This window comes from Equus przewalskii, chromosome 13 (genome assembly GCF_037783145.1).
Source record: "Equus przewalskii isolate Varuska chromosome 13, EquPr2, whole genome shotgun sequence".
NCBI lineage: Eukaryota > Metazoa > Chordata > Mammalia > Perissodactyla > Equidae > Equus > Equus przewalskii.
This window is the reverse complement of record NC_091843.1, coordinates 40498633-40519124: the sequence shown is the minus strand read 5'-3', so window position 1 is coordinate 40519124 and position 20492 is coordinate 40498633. Positions and strand designations below refer to the sequence as shown.

The window sequence follows — 20492 nt, the reverse complement described above, 5'->3', positions numbered from 1 at the left end:
ATGTTAAATTTTATACTCTTATTTATTCAAGCTGGATAATGCATTTCCACAATAAATTCCTTCTTTAAAATATAGACACATATCAAAAATAGGAATCTTTTCACAGACCCTGACTGTCTTTGGGAATTCTTGTGGAGTCCAGCCCGCACCAAAACTTGGGGAGCCCCCTGCTGTCTCGGTCATTCCATCACCACTAAGATTTACGATTCCCTCACTACATGTCACCAATCCTTCACGGGTGGGGTCCCCACACTTCCCGTCACGTCCCCATCAAATATGCTGTTCCCGCAATGCTGCGGTTGCCCACAGACCACGCCCCAGGACCAAAGAAAACCTCGGTCCCCCCCTCCTCAAACCACACGTCTTAGTGTCCCGGACCAGTGGCGCGCCCCTTGCCCCGCAGTCGGCCTCGTCTAGGCAGACGCCGCCGCCTCAGCCCATGCTGTAGTCACTGCGGCCCGGCTCCGCGCAGTCCCAGTCCGGTAACAGGACGCAGATCCTATTTAGCCCGTGGTCCCGGCTAGCGGCCGGCAGCCCGCTACCATGGCAACGGGGCCGCGGGCCTTGCGCTTGGGGCCTAGAGCGCAAGACCGGAACATGGACGCGGCCGGGCGACCCGGAAGGGAAAATGAGAAGCTGCGACAATGAGTTCCCGGCGGGCGCTAGGGGGAAACTGGCATGGGGGGGGGGTGGAGGAGTACGGGGCGCTGTCGATCAACTTAAGGCCTCCTCACAAGGTTGGCCTTGAGCCGAGACAGGGGAGGATCCGCGTTTTGACGGCAACGTGAGTGACTGCTTATTCTCTAGGGTAGGGGAACCGAGCAGCGGCTTGTCCCAGCTGCGTCGCGGACGCTTCCAGGCCAGAGAACACCTGCCGCTTGGGGAGGGGGGAGGGGGAAATCCCAAAAGGACGGCTGGTGTCATTAAGCAGAGTTGTAAAAAAGAGATTTCCGAGGAAGTCTTGTGTAATTATAGTTTTCTAAGCTACCTAGTTATGTTAATATTCCATAGACCATAGAGTTCGACCTCAGCTTTCGACATTCATCCTTAAAACGGGGAGAAGATGGTTCTTAAATCAAGAACATTCCTTGAATACGTGCTATGTCCTTTTAAATTTTTTCAAATTTATGGTAATCCTTCTTTTTAAAAACTCCCTTATTACCTGTCAAAACTCTAAAACTCCCTCTTTGGGAAAGCAAATAATTCAAAGGGTTCTACCACACGGATTGACATACAAGGGCATAGAAGGCCAAAAAAAGAAAAAAGGCCGTTACCTAATTGCATAAGAACTAGACATGGGGTTCTGCTGGCTGACAGCCTCTAATGAATAACAAGGATATCAATGGAGCAGTGCCCAAGAGTGCTCTTTCTTAGGGGTTTCATTTCTCTTTCCTATAAAATAAGTTAAATGTAAAAGGCCAAATCTCACTCTCATTCCCCTAAATAAGAGAAAGCATCATTATTATCCAATAAATTCTAGTCCAGTTGGTCACACCCCACCATTCACATTAAGATCACACCTGGAGAACTTTTAAAAAGGCCCCACCTTCAAAGATCCTAATTTAAATGAGGTAGGGTAAAGGAATTGGTATTTTAAAAGCTTCCCAAGTGTTTCTATGCTGCTAAGGTTTATACTGAGAAAGAACTGGGAGAGGAAGGAGAGGTGGTCATGGTTTTTATCACCACTAAAATATTCCAAATTGCCATTTCTTTTGAAAAGTTATTCAACCATCTTACAAAATACTTTCTGTGAATAAGAATGTCGTGGTAAATCTTATAGTGGGCCCAGACTTGCTATAAGCATACTAATTATTTTTTGTGGGCTAAATGTTTGCAAGAGACAAAGCATGAATCAGCCTCTGCCATCAGTGAGCTCACAATCCAGAGCTACAGCATCACTAGAGTATAAAATTATAGCTTTAAAACTATTCTTTCTACAAATAGGTTACGGCAGGGCTGCTAACCTGGACAGTCAATGATTTCTGCTTATACACTGCTCTAAGACTTTAATGAAACACCTTCACTGATTTTGTTGAAAGTGTTACTTCATTTTGGAAAACCATAAACTGTGGGTTTCCAAAACAAGTATAAATTGCTAGTCAAATGACATAACAGGGATTTAAAGAAAAAAAGTTTCTCTTTAGGATTTCACTGCATGTAACCCCTACTGGTGTGTCTTCATCCTTAGCTATGGGGAGGATTAGGATTTCTACGGCGGGAAGGCAAAAAAATAACATTCAGCTTTTGCCTTAGAGAATCACATTTGTGAATGCAGAGCAAGACTTATCAAGAGTTAGGCCTAACTTGATCACCAAGGCAGCTACTAAAAGCAAGAGACAGAACTCAGGGTTTGAAGAAATGGAGGTGTGAGGAAAGTTAGCCCTTTCTGGTTCCATGGGACTATGGGCAACTTGGGGCAATGCTAAGGTCCTTATTTCATCCTCCTATTCGACCTTGGGCTGAAGAATTACCCAAAGGGATATGAAAGAGCTCAGAGTCCTACTGACCAACCAAGACCTGAAGCCAGGAATTGGAGGCAACAGAGGGAAGGAAATGTCAGAATCCCCAGGGGTCAATACCTCTGAGACCCCTGGTGGGGAGCATTTCATGCCCATTTGCACCTTACTTACTAGTGTAGAAATCCTGAAATGAGTTATCCAGGCTAGATAAATAAACTCTACCCGTCTGCCTGATCTCCCCCACAGATTTGAATCGCATTTTTAGGTTTCTTTGACAACCACCCACCCATCCACATGCTCTCTTGAGATCTCATCCCGACATTTCTTGATAAATACAGCGATACATCATCCTAGCCAAATTCATGACCTGTTCCACAAACCGTCAAATGAGAGCAGACCCATAAAGGAAAAACAAAATTCCGTGAATCAGTAGGGATTGTGAACAAACCTTGGACAATTTGTACACTGTTCTTCTATCTTTGCCCAGAATTTCCAACCCTGGAAACCCCAGGGTAATGCACATACAGGTTATTTGGTGGCTCTAAGGAAGAATTTCAGATTTTACTTTGTGTGGGCCTCAGCATTCAATACTGCACTTAGAAAAAGTTGAGGTCCCTTCCTGCTACCTTTCCCACGTACCAGGGTTGATAAGCCATTGAACCAATCAGAGGATTTTAAATCCAAATTATTTGGGGCTCCTTTTAAAGACAAGCAAAACAAGCTTTTGCTTCCGCCACACCTCTTCAATTGCCGTCCATGTTCATGGGACAAACTGGAGGGAAAACTAATAAAGATTTATCCCCACCCTCAGCCCAGTAAAATTAACTACCCATTTCATAGACCTGGCTGAGACTCAGACCCAAGCGACGCTCTCACGTGATCCGTTCTAATGGCGTCATAGGGACACGTGGTTCTAGATACTTCGTCCCCTCCCCCTCAGGGGTGGATTGTTGACAACGTCGCCGTCGGTCACGTGATCTTACGTCATCCCACCTCCTTTCGCTGAAATCTCTGGCCCCGGATGTGTCCCTCTCTCTCCACCCGGTCGAGTCTAAACTACTGAAAGGGGGAGAGACAGAGTGGTATTTCGGTTTCGCTGTCTCTTAATCCACAATCTCCAGTCTGATCACGGAGAACACTAATTTGTTGATTAGTTCAGGAAGACAAAATGAATAGGGTCCTGCTGAAAGGCTCCCATAACGAGCTCTCATACGGCCCACCCCCTCTTCCCCCCCCCCCCACCCCTCACTCTGTGGTACCGGCGGAGGGCGGAGGGATCTGGAGGCGGCGGAGGGAGACGTCATTGCAGGGTTGTTTGTGCAACCTCGGCGGCGGCGGTGACCCACAGTGATTCGGCCGCCGCGCCGGGGGGTGGGGGGGCTGCGCGGGACTCTTTTCTTTCAGACTGACCGCGGGGCAGCTGCGGAGCATGTCGACCCCGGCCCGGAGGAGGCTCATGCGGGATTTCAAGCGGTAAGGGCCCTCTTCTTCGCCTGGATGACGGCTCCTCCCCAAAGCTGCGGGACAGCAGGGCGGGGATCCGGGACACCGTCCCCTGACCCTAAGAGCGCCGGCTGTGGGCCCAGCGGGACGGACGGAAGCCCAGTCCTGGCCCCTGGCCGCACTCCCTCATCCTTACTTGGTCACTCTTTCGACGTAAAAAATTTCGAGACCCCATTTCCCCCGCCCCCCCGAAAGTAAAAAGGTGGTTTTGGGCTGTCCTAGGATTCCCTGCTGCTCATTTGGACCAGCTGCTCGACGTCTCGCCCTAGAGCGCAAACCTCATCCCCCGCCTGTGCGCCTGCGGTGCCCCCTCCCGGTCCCGTAGGAGCGAGTTCTTGCAGAAGCGTTTTGCCCGCTTGCCGCACCAGTCAGCTTTGTTCGATGGCTTTGCGGTCTCTTCTGAGGGGCAGGATTGGGACGACCCCCCCGCCCCCCGCCGCAGTGAGGGTGGGGTCTGCAGTGCTAGGTCCGGAGGTGGTTAACCCATCCTCCGAAACCCGACTCTCCCCCGCCCGCCGGAAAGGACCTTGAGAACTGGCTTAGAGACCTGGGCCTCAGGCTGGCAACCCGGCTGCCAGTACCTTCTGGAATTTAGCTCGGTGGCCTGCTGTATAAAGCCCTAACTATAGCCTCCACGGTCTGGAAAAATGCCTTCCTTGAGACCGGCGCTAACTGATACTCCCTGGGCCTGCTTTTGTAAAACAGGGTTTTGTTAGGAGGTGGTGGGGTTAGTGAGGAGGAAGTGAGTTTTTTTAGGTTGTTTACCCTTGACTGAATACTTGGAAGTACGGAAGAAAGTGAGAAAACTTAGCAGTGCTATCCTTTGCACATTTTAAGTGTGTTTCTGGGGAGATCTGCCCTGATTGAGACAAAATGTCTGGTGTAAAAACTTACTATCAGCCGCTCAGGAAGTAACCTCTCAACTTCGCCATTATAAAGCCGAAGGTGAGGCGTTTGGAAGCCACTCTTTTGGGCTTTGGCCGATTTATCGTTAAATATATTTGTAACTTCTCTTAGCCGTTTGCCTTTGGTGGGCATCAGGCAGCATGATTCCTTTAAGGCTCTGTTCGTCGTGGCCTAATCTGGTTGAGGTTGACTACAAGAACAATTTTTATGTGGACTGATTTCATGATAGTCACTACGTGTATATCCCTATGTAGAATGTAGTGTTTATTTTTCCCTGAGATGACAGTCTTTTAAAGGAGATGGGTTTTTGGTGCAAACCTCGTGTTCTAAAGCTTAAAATCAGTAGACTTCAGATCAGCTTCCATGAGTGAAATTCAACTACTAAAACATCCAGTTTGTGTCTGTTTTTACCCTGGTTTCTTACTTGGTTTCTCTGTTTAATTCTGAGTTGGACACATGGCACCTCTGGTAGTTTTCCAAGGGTCTTCGGGTTACAAGAATTTGACTGTGGCAAATGTCTGAAGGTAGCTTTGTATTGTCTTCTGATCGCAAAGGTAAATTTAGTGTTAGTGTAGAGCCTTTACAATAGGGGCTAATGGAAAACCTAACTGAAGCTTTGATTACTTGAAAAGCCATTGCTAATTGAGGCTGGTGGGGTAAAGTCACTCTCCTGCCTAAAACTAGTTTCCTTAATTAAATTGAATATAAGTGTTTTCAGTCGTTTAGTATTTAAACTGAGAGTTTTTTTGTTCTGGGGTGTTGTTTCTGGTGGCCATGTTGTACAAGTAGCTGTGGTCAGGACTCTCACAATCTTTGCTGATTACAGCAGTACAGTTGATTGTTCTGTAAAAATATTTTTGCACCTTGAGGGGTTTTTTTTTGTTGAGGGCAGTCTATATACATCAGTTCTTGAAGACATATTTGAAGAGGGATGATTCTCAAGCCTGTTGCAATTTTAGATAATTTGGAGAGGTATTTAATAAGTATATACCTGGTCGATTTTTTTTCTAAATAAGGCATTTGGTTTGTTCCAGCTCAGCACAAGAACAAGAAAGTGGATTTAGTTTCTCTCTCAAAGTAGATAGTATAGAGTCCGTAGGTGTTCTTTTTGGCTGCCTTTGTGGCCTTAATGTTCAACTTTTAAAATTACTACTCTGGATTTCTAGATTGCAAGAGGACCCACCTGTCGGTGTCAGTGGCGCACCGTCTGAAAACAACATCATGCAGTGGAATGCAGTTATATTTGGGTGAGTTGAAAGATAAAACAAGTGATAGGTGTGGTGATTCTTCAAGAAAAGTGGATGTATAACAATTAGGAAAAGAGGCTGAGGTGGAATTAGGGATCTTACAGAAACTTCAAGGATAAGTTAGAAAAAAACATTCTGGTAAGTGTTTTGGCAGTTACAAAAAAATTTTTTTTTAATTTATTTGCGTTTTGATGTAATTGTGTATGATTTTATAATCACTTTGGGTTTTACTTGATAAAAATACCATTTGAAACTAAAGGAGAAACGATAGATTATTTTGTACAAAATGTACCAAGCAGATGTTTTTGCTTGCATTCTGTTGGAGCTGTAAAAAGGCTAGGAACCAGAAATACTGAAAACTTGCACTGTGGCAAGAATTTAAATAAAAATGTTTCACAGCCCAGCATGAAATAACTGAATGAAGCCTTTTGAGAAGCAGCTGTGTTTTACATGTTAAATATATTGCATGTATACTTGTTAATTCAAAATTTCCTTATGTCTTTTCTTTGGTTTCCCTGGACTTGATCTTTTTTTCTTTCACTCTTTTAAAACTAGTTTTTGCACTAAAACTTTAAAGGAATATTTTCCTTAATAGAATTTTGAGTTGCCACTGAATCGGTTAATAAACATCTATATTAAAGACTCAGAAAAACGAGCATTGTTTTCACCCTTCTAAAAGTAAAGCAATCATGTTAGATTCAAACTGTTAGAGTGCTTCTTTGAGATCTTGAATGTGCCTTGCAAGTAATTAAACTTCAAGCTGCTGCTTAGGAAAGATGAAATTGGAATATGGAGGCAAGGAAAAGATTCGCGCAAAAGAAACTGGCTTTCTTGGTGACATTAGTTATGTCCAGCCAATTTGAGCAAGAGATACTGCTCTGTTGAAAAGCAGGACACTTCAGTTTGATGTCATGATTATCTTAAACTAAAGGATATTGATTTCCATCTTATTGATATAAATTGAAAATAGGAGTTTTTAAGAGTAAACATATTTACAAAATGACTGGTTGGTAATTATGAACTGAATTGAATTCTTTTTGTGCTAAAATTATGACAGGTTTTTTTGTGAAACCACCCTAAAAGGAAAACTTAGAAAATGAAAGTTCCTTTTATTGCCTACATCTATAAAATCCAGGGCTAAGATGATATTAAACTAACAATATCTTAAAAACTCCACACATCATTAGAATGAGCCCCTCTTTCTCTGTTTGAGTTTATCCTTTCCACTCTTGAAAATCAGGGAAAAGCAGAATGAAAAACTTCTTTTAATCAGAAATCTTCTTGTTTTCAGACCAGAAGGGACACCCTTTGAAGATGGTAAGTGATTTTCATTTTGTTTTTACAGTATTAAGAGACTGCTTTTAAGTAGGAAATTGTAACACCAATGTATCTACTTAAAGCTGTTTTCTATTGTGAATAAGTCAAATTAAAACTAAATAATGCCACTGAGAATTTGTAGTTTACAGAGGACTTTCTTCCCACATCAGCTTAATCACTTCCCTTGCCAGTGCCCTCTGTTACTTTGATATTTGGCTGTAGAACTGTAAGCCTAGAGGCTAGAGTCTGTGTTGAGAATAGTTTAAATTTAGAAGGCCTTGTAGCATGCTAAAGATGTCCCTGAGGTAAACACTAGCATGGTAATCATGCGTTTTTAACTTTATCTATATTGATAGAGTATTGAGCTGAAATTGTTCTTAAACATACTAAGCTGCCAGTAGCTTCATATACAGCTAGCATTTAACAGCCATAAATAGTCAGCATTCTGCATAATCTTTTGCATCTTAAATTAAGTATTTTCACCAAAAGCCAGGAAAATGGGAAACTAGTTCTAATATGTATTTATAATTGAGCTTCTCAGGTTGATTTTAACCAGGTACCGAGATTTTCCCTAACCACGGCATGGATTTTTTAAAAATTATTAAATAAGTTTGTTTTAATTATCAAAATGGCTCCAGAATTAACCCATCAAGGATATTTGTACAGAGATATTGATTGCAGCACTATTTTTAAAGAGGTAACGTGAATGTCCAGTAAGGGAAATAAATGGTTGAGCAAATTATGATATATCTAGACTCTGGAATATTATGTACCTGTTAAAGAATAAGGTAGTTGTGGACATGTCTGAGGATACAAAAAAGTTGCAGAATAATGTATGTTGTAGTATTTCACTTTTACTAAATACATACATGCAAGTATGTATATTTGTGTGTTAAAGGGTTATGTACCACATATCTAGGTGGGGGTGAGGAATTGAAGGGAGGAGTACTTAAGGGCTTCAGCTTTTTCACCATATACGAGAGGGTTTTTAAGGGGGTCTTAAACCCTTTAAGATCCCTGAGACCCTTTCAAGGGTTCCAGGTGATCAAAACTGTCTTCATACTAATAGTAAGACATTATTTGCCTTTTTGACTGTATTAACATTTACGCTGATGGTACAAAAGCACTAGTGGCTAAAGCTGGATCTAAACAGTTTAGCATCTTGGCACAAGCCTAGACAGTGGCACCAAACTGTACTAATATTCACCGTATTATTTGCATTTTAAAAGAGGCCAGTTTCCTTTAAAAATGTCTTGATGAAAAGGTAGAAATTATTAATATTATTAAATTCTGACCTTTGAGTATATGTCTTTTTAATATTGTATGTGATGAACTGGGAAATATGAATAAAGCACTTCTCTTGCATACTAAAGTATGATGATTGTCTGGAGGGAAAAGCACTTCTGCAGTTGTTTGAGTTGCAACTTGAATTATTGCTTTTTTTCATGGGACATTTTTACTTGAAAGAATGACTGACAGACAAACTGTGGTTATTTAGATTTGAGTATTTGGCAGCCATATTCTCAAAAGTGACCTAAGTGAGCTATTAGGTCAAGGAAAGTGACAATATTTATCACGTACTGATAAAATGATGGCTTCCCACTACTGTAAGACTTCTCTGATGAGATCAGTAGGTGGTATTTCCTATTGTGATTTCTTTTTTTGGTGGTATATAATGAACTATGGGAAATTTAGAAGATTTACGCAGCTCAGTGAACCAATATTTTCCAAATGACCAATGTATAATATTAGAAAATTATGGATAGATAAAAAATTTATGCAGTGTGCAACAGATTTTAATGTAACTGATGCAAAAAGTTTATTTATATAGTTTCAGATTCTACATTGAAGCTAACTTTTAAAAACCTGTCATTTCTTTGGTGTAATATCAAAAAAGAATATCTATGATTATCTGAAAAGGCTATGAAAATAATCCATCCTTTTTCATTTACATATTTGCATGAGGCCTGGTTTTCTTGATGTACCTCAGTCAGAACAGCATATTGTAACAGATTGATTGCAGAAGCAGCTAAGAGAATCCAACTGTCTCTTCTATTAAGCCAGTCATTAAAGAGATTTGTAAAAATGTAAAACAGTGCTATACTTGTCACTAACTTTAGGGAGGAGTATAGTTATTTTTCATTAAACGTTACTTAGGTTAATAGGTAATGAGTATATAGTTATTCATGAATAAATATTTTAAGGTTTTCTGAGTTAAAATTTCTAATACAACAGATAGCGATAGTTCTAGTCAATGGTGTGCTAGAGGCAGCTTGTACTGATTCATGAGAACAGATTGTTAAAAATTTGGGGAATTTTTGCAAGCTGGTCATTAAAGACCCAATATTTTAAAATGAAATTCTTTTTCAGTTTTGGTGGAAATACCATAAAATGGTACGCTATTGCATGCATCTCTTCCCAGCTTCACATTCAGAATTGGAAACTTGGCTGTCGTTGGAAGTAAGAGTGTAAAAGGGTCCTGAGACCCCATAATAGGAAAAAAAAAGCCTTAAAAATAGCTGGTTCATATTTGCATTTGCAAAAATTTTTACTTTGCATATTTTTGTAATTAAAGAACATTAAAAGGTAGACTTTAAAAATACATAATTAGGTATAAGGCTATCTTCACTAATTGTACTTTTCGTAGTATCTCTGTTAATATATAAAAATGTGAAATAGATATCATCTTTGATTTTGCTTGTATCCTTGGCCTCCCTAATCTCAAATTTCCAAACAACAAAAAAAATATAAAGAGGTAGAGGTTGTGTACCAGATTGTATGATTAGTGAAGATAAAATATTTTACTAGATACATACCTCTAATCTTGGTAGACTGAAGCCGGGAGCTTAGAATTTAGACTGAGAAAGGATTTTGCTTTGTGTTTTTAACTGCTTTGATGAAATAAGGACAGAACCTTGTAGAGACATCTGCAATGATTTAAACTTCTACTGACTTGATTAGGAATGTCTCAGTTTTTTGAGTATGTCCAAGGGGTTGTAGTTAGAGGACCTCTCCAACCTTTAGGTGGGTTTCCTCAAAATAAAAGGACTCTGGAGAGTGAGTGAACACAGAAGTTGTCTAGAAACACAAACACAAAACCATTAATAGTGGTTATTTCTGCGTAATAGGTTTGGAATGGGAGTTGAGAGTTCTTAACTTCTTTGTACACTATAAACAGATTGACTTTGGTACAAATGCATAATTTTTAAAAATGCCTGTGTCTCGGTTGACCATAAAATACTGATTTAGACTGACCAAAATGTACTATGTTGATCTATAACCAACAGTAGGCAATTTCACTAATATTCACTGATTCTTGGCATATTGAAGGGATTGGTATGGGCACAGAACAGACCTTTCACATCAGTGCCCATGCAGTAATCTGAGTCCTTTGTCATATGGTAGTCATTCTCTCTCAGAATCCTTTGGCACCCCCTTCTAAGCGGTAATAAACTATCTGTAGTTCCCCAAATGTGCATTTTAAATTTTGATAGCTAGGGCCAAATTCTCTTCCAAAAATATGACAGTCAACATTCCCACCAATAGCATATGAAAGTGTTTGTTCCCTAAGTGCTTGCCAATGCTGTGTGTCGTCAGTCTAACATAAATAGAAGTATATTCAGTATGTTTTATGTGCTAAACCAAAATTGACATTAGTTTTTGTGTGGTTACACAAAAACCAGTATGGGGTTGGGAATTTATTGATGAAGAGATTTAAAAGTTACGCTTGTCTTTACAGTTATTTTGGTTTGTTTTCTATCTAGGTACTTTTAAACTAGTAATAGAATTTTCTGAAGAATATCCAAATAAACCACCAACTGTTAGGTTTTTATCCAAAATGTTTCATCCAAATGGTAAGTAGCAATTTATTAGACTTTGCAAATGATAGGGGGAGAAAAGAGTTGTTTCCTTCCTTTTAGGTCTTGCTCTATACTTCTAACTATTAGGGCCCACTTCTACTTGTTGCTTCCACATCAGTATTAGCCACATTTTTGTAGTCTGAAATCTTATCAAGGTTCCAAATTGGAGGTAAAGTTGTTGTAGTAAGTTCTGATTTTAATGTCTATTTGTAGAAATGTGAAAGATACCAAAAAGAATTTGTCACTTAAAATTTAGCTTTTAAAAAATACAAATAAATGCTCATACGAAATTGAGATGGTGTTGTATCTAAAGTAATTTTTTTATTTACTATGAACATTTTCCCTTATTTAATATTCTTTTGCCTCATTCTCAGTGGCTGCAAAATGTTCTGTTGTTTGAGTTTAACCTAATTTAATCAGTGTCCAATTGTTAGTGATTTTCAGTTGTTTACAATTTTAAGCAGCACTTTGAAGATTCTTGAAAATAGATCTCAAATACTCATGAATATTTCTTTAGAATAAGTTTTTAGAAGTAGGATCTGGGTCAAAGGTTTGTATATTTTGAAGGCTTTTTTTAATACATTTTTCCGTTTTTTCCTCTCTCGTTCCTATTTTCACATTTAGAAGTTTTTCATTACTATTTTCCATAAATGATTGCTGAGTGACTCTTTTGTAATTAAATTTGCTCTTCCCTGACTTCTTGCTCTTTACTTCTACTACATTTACATGCCTGGATATAAATTACTATATGAAGGACTTATTTTCCGAAATATTTAAGCTCGCTCTCCTTTGTGTAACCTTTGCTCATTTAAATGTGGTCTTCCCTGTCAGTTAACTCACTTTCAGGAGGTGCGTTTTCAGAGGTCCTATTGACTAGCACTGCAGACTACAGAAGTGGGCTACAGGCAGATAGAGCTCCCTACTCAGAGGGGAGGTGTGTTTGTGTATGTGGAATCAAGGTGACTTCCCAATAATAGATTTAACCTGTGGTGCCTTATTGTTGTGAAGTTGCTTTTTCCTTTTAGCTGCCTTTTTTTTTTTTTTCTAAACCAAGACAGGTTCAATCTTATTTTCTGTTTCTGTTTTGAGGAAATTTCCAAGTCACTTACCATTTATTCCACTGTAGCTTTGTCTGGCTTAGACTTGGAATTGAATCAACCCAGATTGTACTAAGGGGACTCTGTAAAGGTGTAAAGGTGAGAAGGACTGTAGAATGTGCAGGAGGATATATGTGTTGTACAGGTGTAGGATTTTCAACTTTAATGAATTCATAGGGAACTTTCTGGTTTACTTTTTTTAAAACATCTTTATTGAAATACAATTCACATACCATACTATACACTCATTTAAATTGTATAATTCAGTGGCTTTTAGTATATTCACTGAGTTGTGCAGCCATCACCATAGTCAATTTTAGAACCCTTTTTTTTGTTTTGGAGATTTTTTCCTTTTTCTCCCCAAAGCCCTCCAGGTACATAGTTGTATATTTTTAGTTGTGGGTCCTTCTAGTTGTGGCATGTGGGATGCCACCTCAGCATGGCGATGAGCAGTGCCATCCGAACCGACGAAACCCTGGGCGGCCGAAGCAGAGTACAAGAACTTAACCACTTGGCCACGGGGCCAGCCCCAATTTTAGAACCTTTTATCACCGTTCCCAAAAAGTCCCATGTCTATCAGCAGCTCTGCTCATTTTCCCAGCCCACCTCCCACCCCCCAACCTAGACAACCACTGACTTATTTTCTGTCTCTATAGATTTGCCTGTTGGACATTTCATATAAATGAAATCAATAATATATGTGGTCCTTTGTAACTAACTTTTTTTTTTTTTGTGAGGAAGATTTGCCCTGAGCTAACATCCATTGCCAATCCTCCTCCTTTTTTTTGCTTGAGGAAGATTAGCCTTGAGCCAACATCTGTGCCAGTCCTCCCCCACTCTGTACGTGGGATGCCTCCACAGCATGGCTGATGAGTGGAATAGGTCCACACCCACGATCCGAGCCCACAAACCCTGGCCCACCGAAGCGGAACGCTAGAACTCTAACCACTTGGCCAAGGGGCCAGCCCCTGTAACTAACTTCTTTCAACTAGCATAGTTTTCAGGGTTCATCCATGTTTTAATACATATCTGTACCTCATTTCCTTTTATTGCTAAATGATATTCCATTGTATGGATATACTGTATTTTGTTTATCCATTTATCAGTTGATGGATGTTTAGTTTCTACTTTACTTTTGAATTATTTCTCAATAATAGTTACTAGGTCACAGCTTTAAAATCATTTTATACTTTTATGAGTTTCATAGAGGTGATGATTTTTGCTTTGGGCTTGCTAAGTTTGATGTTCCTGTGGGATAGATGGTAAGCGGTTGACCATGCTGCTTTAAAACTGAGGCTTAAATCTGGTCTAAAGCTAACAATTGGAAGTACCTAGCACAGGGATAGTAACTGAGGCCATGGGAGTGAATAACATTGCCCAGAGGGTGTCTAAAAAGTAAGAAGGAAGAGGACCAAGGATAGAACCCTGAGGAATGACGGCGTTTAAGTGTGGTTTGCTTGTTCTCCCCCCAAAAGCCTCACTTATTCCTGATTTTATGTAGAGTGATGTGGCTTGATCCATGAAGCTTTCCACAATTGGGCAGTATCTGTAACATTTAAATGCGTTTGCCCTTTGTCAACACAGCAATTCTACCTTTGGAAATTTATTGTACAGATACATAGTCTTGCAAGTGGATAAAAATTTATGTTCGTTGTTTATGTTTTCACATAATCAGTTCAAAAGAGAAAAAAAGCCTCCCAAATGTTAAAAACTTGTAAAACATATTAATCACTTGATTTTTATTTTTGACTGTGAAAAGAATGCATACTTATTGCAAGAACAAATATAAAGTATAAGAAAAGATAAAGCAAATAAGATCCTTTATAATTCCACTACCTACAGATATCCACTACTTAAATTTTGGCATTTAGTCTTACAGATGTTTTTGTGACTGCATATACTTTCAATGAAAATATTTATATGTAATTCTTTACAAAAATAGAATTATCCTATATAAATAGTTTGAAACTTATTAAGGCAAGACATTGTGGATGTCTTGCTACATTAATCAACATAAGGTAGATGTATATCATTTCTCATGGTTACATGAATGTACCGTTATTTAGTCAGTCCCCTCTTTATGGACCACAAGGTAGTTTCTAATTTTTCTCTCTTATAAATAGTACTATAGTGAACATCCTGTAAATAAAAGTGCATATCCATAATTATTTCTTTTAGAGTAATTTCTGGGTGTGGAATTGCTATGTCAAAACATAAGCTTTTTTGGGCAGGCCCAGTGGTCTAGTGGTTAAGTTTGGCATGCTCTGCTTCAGCGGCCCAGGTTCATGGGTTTGGATCCTGGGCGTGGACCTACACCACTTGTCAGCTATTCTGTGGCAGCGACCCACATATAAGGCAGGGGAGGATTGGCACAGATGTTAGCTCAGGGCTAATCTTCCTCAGCAAAAAAACTTTAAAAATAAGCTTTTTTTTTTAAGTTTTATGTAAAAATATTTAGAAATATGGAATTTAAATAGATTTGCCATATGGCATGTGTTGAAAAACTTTAACTCTCAGCTTCCTGATGAAAAGTTGCAAAATAAGAGACCTTAGTTTTTAAGACTGGTTTTCCTGTGGGATAGAAGGGTTTAGTGACTAATGTTCAAAACTTCTGACTGGGCCAAGCATTCTTTTTGTGGTAAAGATTTCTTGTAACTGTTAGATATGACAAAGTTAATATGTAACCAATTTTAGTGTTGTCTTTGCAGTGTATGCTGATGGTAGCATATGTTTAGATATCCTTCAGAATCGATGGAGTCCAACATATGATGTATCTTCTATTTTAACATCAATTCAGGTAAGTGTGTGTTAGGATGCATCATAATTTTTCAAGATTCTGTGGGATAGTCAGCTCCTTTAGGAGCAATCTGAAGGACCAAGTCAGCAAACTAACCTTCCTAGCACCCAGTTAACAAATGCCAGAGCTCAGACAGAGCTTTGTCTGAAAAAACCCATGATTTTCAGACAGCTAGTTTGCCTTTTTGTTACTGACCACATTGGATCAAATCCACAGTCATTTTTCTGATCATGTGTAAGTTAAGTGTTCTCACAAGGTCAAGTATTAGTCATGCCCATGAGGCATAGCCAGAGGTTGTAGAGAAGAATGAAAAATTTTCTTATGGGGAGAGAAAGATAATTGCTTAGAAAACCATAGGGACGTCAAGAAACTGCCGAGTGTGGAGAAGCATTGAGTGTGCTGCCCCATCCAGGAAATGCTGTTTTAAAAAAGAATGTGGTGGGGCCAGCCCCGTGGCTGAGTGGTGCTCTGCTTTGTTTGCACGCTCTGCTTTGGCAGCCCAGGGTTTTGCCAGTTTGGATCCTGGGCATGGACCTAGCACAGCTCATCAAGCCATGCTCAGGCAGCATCCCACATGCCACAACTAGAAGGACCCACAACTATGTACATATGAAAGTAGTGTTACTATGTGCTAAAGCACTCTGGCAGAATTTTCAGAATTGACCTTGAATGACAGTTTGGGGAGGGGTAGAATGAGGCATGTTTTAGTTTTGTGGATTTGAGAGAAGCAGAAGAAACATTTTGGTTTGTGACCTTTTTAAAGCTTTCTTCCATTACACTTCCACTTTTATTCAGGTCATCTTTTAAACATTGTTTTCAACCTTTCTATTCCATTCCCTTCCTGCCAGATGTATATGTTTTGTTGATTAAAGGAAACGAGATTTACTACCCAACTTACTGTCAGACATTTGCAAAGTAACCACAGTAATAAAGAGTTTAATTTTGGTTTAAAGAATTTAAAGCGTAAAATGTTAGTTGCTAATCTATGTATAGGTATTGTTTATTAACTAAATCAAGCTGTTTATTTCCTCGTTAATGTGTCAGTATGCTGAAGAATGTTGTTCTTTTCCAATTTCTTTGAAAAACAAAGAAGTCTTAAGGTAATTGAGAGCTGTTTTGGAAGCTTAAGTTCTCTAGCAGCAGGAAACTTCTTACTGTATTTATCAAGCCATTTCTGAAAATATTTAGATCAAAATATATGTAACATACTAATTTCTGCCATTTCTTCATTGAATAATTTCTGTTGTTCTGTATAATTTCTGTGCTCCATATCTGAGCCATGTTGATATAAAAAAATAACTCCAAATCTGTTTTTTTCCCCTCTTTCCTTCTAGTCTCTGCTGGATGAACCAAATCCAAACAGTCCAGCCAATAGCCAGGCAGCACAGCTTTATCAGGAAAACAAACGAGAATATGAGAAAAGAGTTTCAGCCATTGTTGAACAAAGCTGGAATGATTCATAATAGACAACTGGTCTGTTAATCTTTTTCATCATTGTTGTGTATAATTTACCTCTCAGTTGAAAGGCTAACAAATTTTAAGTGCCACAGGTTTTAAGGATTCTGCAGAAAAAAGTCCTTCAGTTTAGAACCTACAACAGCTTGTGTATCTTGATTAATGTACTTTTTATTGCATGGTGTGAACTAAGTTATTGCTTACATAAATTTGTAATATATCCTGTTTGTATTTTTTTCCAAGTGTATAATGTTGGTGTGAAGTTTTCATGACAGAATATACACATTTTGTAAATCTGTACTTTTTTCAAATATTGAATGCCTTATTTTTGAATTCTTTAGATTTTTAAATTGGAGAAAAGCACTTAAAGTTTTTTATATATGAATATTACATGTAAAGCTGTTAAAATACATAACTTCAGTGCAAGAGACTTTGTCACTTATTTCCATATCTGTGTAGGAGGGGTTAATAAGTCTCTAGCTCTCCATCAATTGATAGCTTCATTTTCAATATCAAAAGAACAGATTTATATTTTATCAAGAAATTCTTCAAATTTGATTCTAAACACCAGTTATAATCTCAAACTTTAATTTGAATGTACCTCTATCAGTTACAGTTGAGCAATTATAGACATAACTGGTTTGAGTCTGTCCAACTCTGTATTTAGGCTACTTGTTACTGTTTCTTCATGCACTACTTACTGTTAAACTGTACCTTTTGCGATTCACAATTTGCACCTCTATCATGAGGAATTGGCACCTCTACCTTGAGCAGAGAGCTGATGCAACTTACTTTGCTGCTTGATAGCACCTTAAAAGACTTTCGTTATAATGAAGAAAGTAAAACCATAAACATTTACCAAAAATCCATGCCCCACTATTAACAATGAATAAGAAATGATTGCATTGTTTTGAGCAAGGCAGATACTTGAAAGGGGTCTTGGTGTAATTTAAATATTTGAAAACTGCCTTTTAATGCAATTGCCTATCTGTTTATTCTGGAAAAATGTTTTAATACTAGGGCCTGCTGAGTTGCTTTCTCTTGTGGAGATTTTTTTTTATCTCCTAAGTTGTATAAAAGTTGTATTGCATCTTAGTTTACTGGATAAATTTAAAATACAGTATTGTAGAAAGCTAATACAAAGCTATCCTATGCCTTCAAATAGTATAGAAAATGGAAAATATACAAGTAAATTCTGTTGAACCACCTGTGTAGTCTTTCTAATAGTTAAAACAGTTATTTCAGTAACTCTAGGAGTTTCTTGTCATTTTCATACTAGTTTAATAAGCTTCTCCATTGGAAGACTGATTTCTTCTCTGTTGGAAGACTGTAGGATAGCCATATCTACAGTTTCTATTTATTAATAAGCAAAGTTTAACACTGGAAAGATAAGTGCTGATATTTCCCTTTAAAAGTTATTACTTGGGGGCCGGCCCAGTGGCCTGGTGGTTAAGTTTGCATGCTCCACTTGGGCGGCCCAGATTCACGGGTTCAGATCCCTAGTGCAGACCTACACTACCCGTCAGCCATGCTGTGGCAGCAGCCCACATATGAAATAGAGGAGGATTGGCACAGATGTTAGCCCAGGGTTAATCTTCCTCAAAGCAAAAAACAAAAAATTACTTGGCAGATTTTGGCGTGAGACAAATAAGAGTTCACTCACTGGAATTATGGCCCCCAAAAAAGATACTTTATTTAAAGGTACTTTCTGGTCATATTAAATGTGTGATGCTTTTATATTTAGCTCTAAAACAAATTAGTTTCTATAGACGTTTATTTACTCCAGTGACTGACTCTTAAACACAGTAGCTATGAGAGTCTCCTCTTATATTTCATTAAATGCTGTTTAGATACTGCTTCAAAATCTATTTTTATCCTTAATCTCTTTTCCTTTCCCTATTTAAAACTGAAACATTTCAAGTATTGATAGATAGTTATAAGGGCAGGGAGTCAGTGAGTTCTAACTCCTAAATTCAACACATGTATAAAACTCATACCTAGTCCACATTCCCATTGGAGAAAATTCTTAGGAACATTCCATCTCTCACTCTGGACAGTTTTTTTTCAGCCTTGGAACAGATTCCTATTTTTTGCTTGAGTAGCAGCTGTAAACCCTCGATTTACAAGGTTATGTCATACCAAAAAAATGTTTACTTTCAAACTCTGGGTAAATTTATAAATGTATGGTATGGCAAGAGGCTATAGAACTAAGTTAATTATTTATTTATTTTGGATTCATGTTAAAGTTTAAATACATTTGTGATGCAATTCCTCTGTAACACTACTTCTAACATGCAACACTGTACAAGGCACTGTTCTAAGCACTTTAACATATATTATCACATTTCAAACTCACAGTAATGCTATGAGGGTAGGTACTATGCTATTACAGATAAAGAAACTAGGTATAGAGAGATTAAGTGACTTGCTCAAGGTTGACCAGCTAGTAAGTGATAGACCTGGGATTTGAACCTAGGCAGTCTGGTCTTTCAGCCAGTAACTTTACTAACCCTTAAGAGAGATTAATGGATTGAGTTCAGTTTTAGAAATTCCACTGAATTTAAGTATTCATCCAATTTGTGAAAATACTTTAGTTGCTTTAGAGTTATATATAGACTTATCTATCCAATGAAGAGGTTTTCTTGACCACCACTTTCCACCTTTTTTTTTTATGTAAATAAGTAAAGTCTGGATGTAGGAATACTTTCTGGTCTCTGATATAAAGGATTATTACTTACCACATTTTTTTCCTTTCCTGGAAATAACTTTCAGTCTGTACACATACCCCCAGGAAAAAAGTTAAAAGTTCCATGAATATGAATAACTTCTGGAACTGATCTAAAAATTCTTGTTCATGTAGGTGGAAGGTAGTGGAAAAGTAATCTATTAAAAAGTGCCTTATTTAGTAACAGTCTGTTTTGTGCTCAGTAAATAAGGTACTTGTCTACTTACTCATTTAGTACTCTCAAGAGAGAACTATGGGGCTCATAGCACAGTTTGGAGTTATGTATAAGGTATTTTGATCTGTCAATTCTCTCAAGTTTTAAAAGATAGGGATCAAAGTTTTAGGTCTTGGTATTTATTACAATACCTTTCTAATGCATTCAGCAATGCAAAGTCTCAAAGGAATCTCAGTTGTGTGGGGATTACATATGTAAATAGAAAGTCAATATTTGGAAAGCTATTAAAGGACAATGAAATTGTCCTCAGGACAGGGGCCTTGTGCCAAGATGGTATTCCTTGTCACTTCAGTTCCCACCTAGTTAGGAAAAAACTGAGCTGTTGTCAGATAAGGGGAAAGATCAGACTAATCATCTTCAGTTATTCTAGCATATGACAAATTTTTTTCTCTATCCTTTGAAAAAGAATACATAGTTAAATGTGTGTGCCATTCTTCTTTCAGTAATGTCTCCCCACATCACTACAGTTTTGTCAGTAATGTCTTGAGGTTTGTAAATTTCTTGTTCATAGCATGGGCTAGGGCTTTTCTTCAGTTGGGCCAAAAAGATGCACAAGATGTGTCATTACAAACCTTGTTGGGTACATGACTCTCTCAGCTCAGCAGTGTTCGCTCCTTGCTGGTTGAAATAAAGAACCTTGGAAGGAAGTGCTCCAAGCTTCCTCTCTGGCATATGGAGGATTCAGACTTGGGGGAGAAGCCTGTGTGGACCGGCTTTCAGGAACTCTGCCATTGACTGAGCACTAAAGCTTGGTCACATGGTGCTTTTATTCATCAATGACTTTTGGAATATGTTTGGGAAGAATAATATATAGAGAATGTACTCTGCTGAGAGAAAGCAACTAATCTTTTAGCTGGTTAGAGAGGTCCTTGCATTGGTGATGGTCTTGGT

General features: G+C 38.6%; 2 protein-coding genes across 34 annotated transcripts in view; one reads left to right on the top strand and one right to left on the bottom strand.

Annotated features, from left to right (window-relative positions):
• The window catches only part of CDKL3 (cyclin dependent kinase like 3), a 102049-nt gene extending 98320 nt beyond the window's left edge, over positions 1–3729 (bottom strand). For 11 of the 33 annotated variants that reach the window (XR_011525578.1, XR_011525582.1, XR_011525579.1 and 8 more), the window contains exon 1: positions 379–572. The gene's annotated coding sequence lies outside the window, so the exon portion shown is untranslated. Of the gene's footprint in view, positions 1–378; positions 735–3301 lie in introns of those variants that run through there. The other 22 variants (XR_011525580.1, XM_070571000.1, XM_070571005.1 and 19 more) reach the window with 19 other exon arrangements.
• Positions 575–17844, top strand: UBE2B (ubiquitin conjugating enzyme E2 B). Its single transcript, XM_008510088.2, has 7 exons — positions 575–784; positions 3864–3932; positions 6035–6115; positions 7407–7432; positions 11197–11286; positions 15098–15186; positions 16521–17844. The coding sequence occupies exons 1-7, from the start codon at positions 645–647 to the stop codon at positions 16647–16649; spliced, it is 624 nt and encodes a 207-aa protein (XP_008508310.2). The 5' UTR covers positions 575–644; the 3' UTR covers positions 16650–17844.
• Positions 17845–20492: the final 2648 nt, after the last annotated feature.

What these genes read in the sequence shown, in the direction of transcription:
- UBE2B (XM_008510088.2), top strand. Translation starts at nt 645, where the DNA reads ATGAGTTCCCGGCGGGCGCTAGGGGGAAACTGGCATGGGGGGGGGGTG. An exon ending in ATCCGCGTTTTGACGGCAAC is followed by an intron (nt 785 to 3,863) that starts GTGAGTGACTGC and finishes CTTTTCTTTCAG; the next exon opens with ACTGACCGCGGGGCAGCTGC. An exon ending in AGGGACACCCTTTGAAGATG is followed by an intron (nt 7,433 to 11,196) that starts GTAAGTGATTTT and finishes TTTTCTATCTAG; the next exon opens with GTACTTTTAAACTAGTAATA.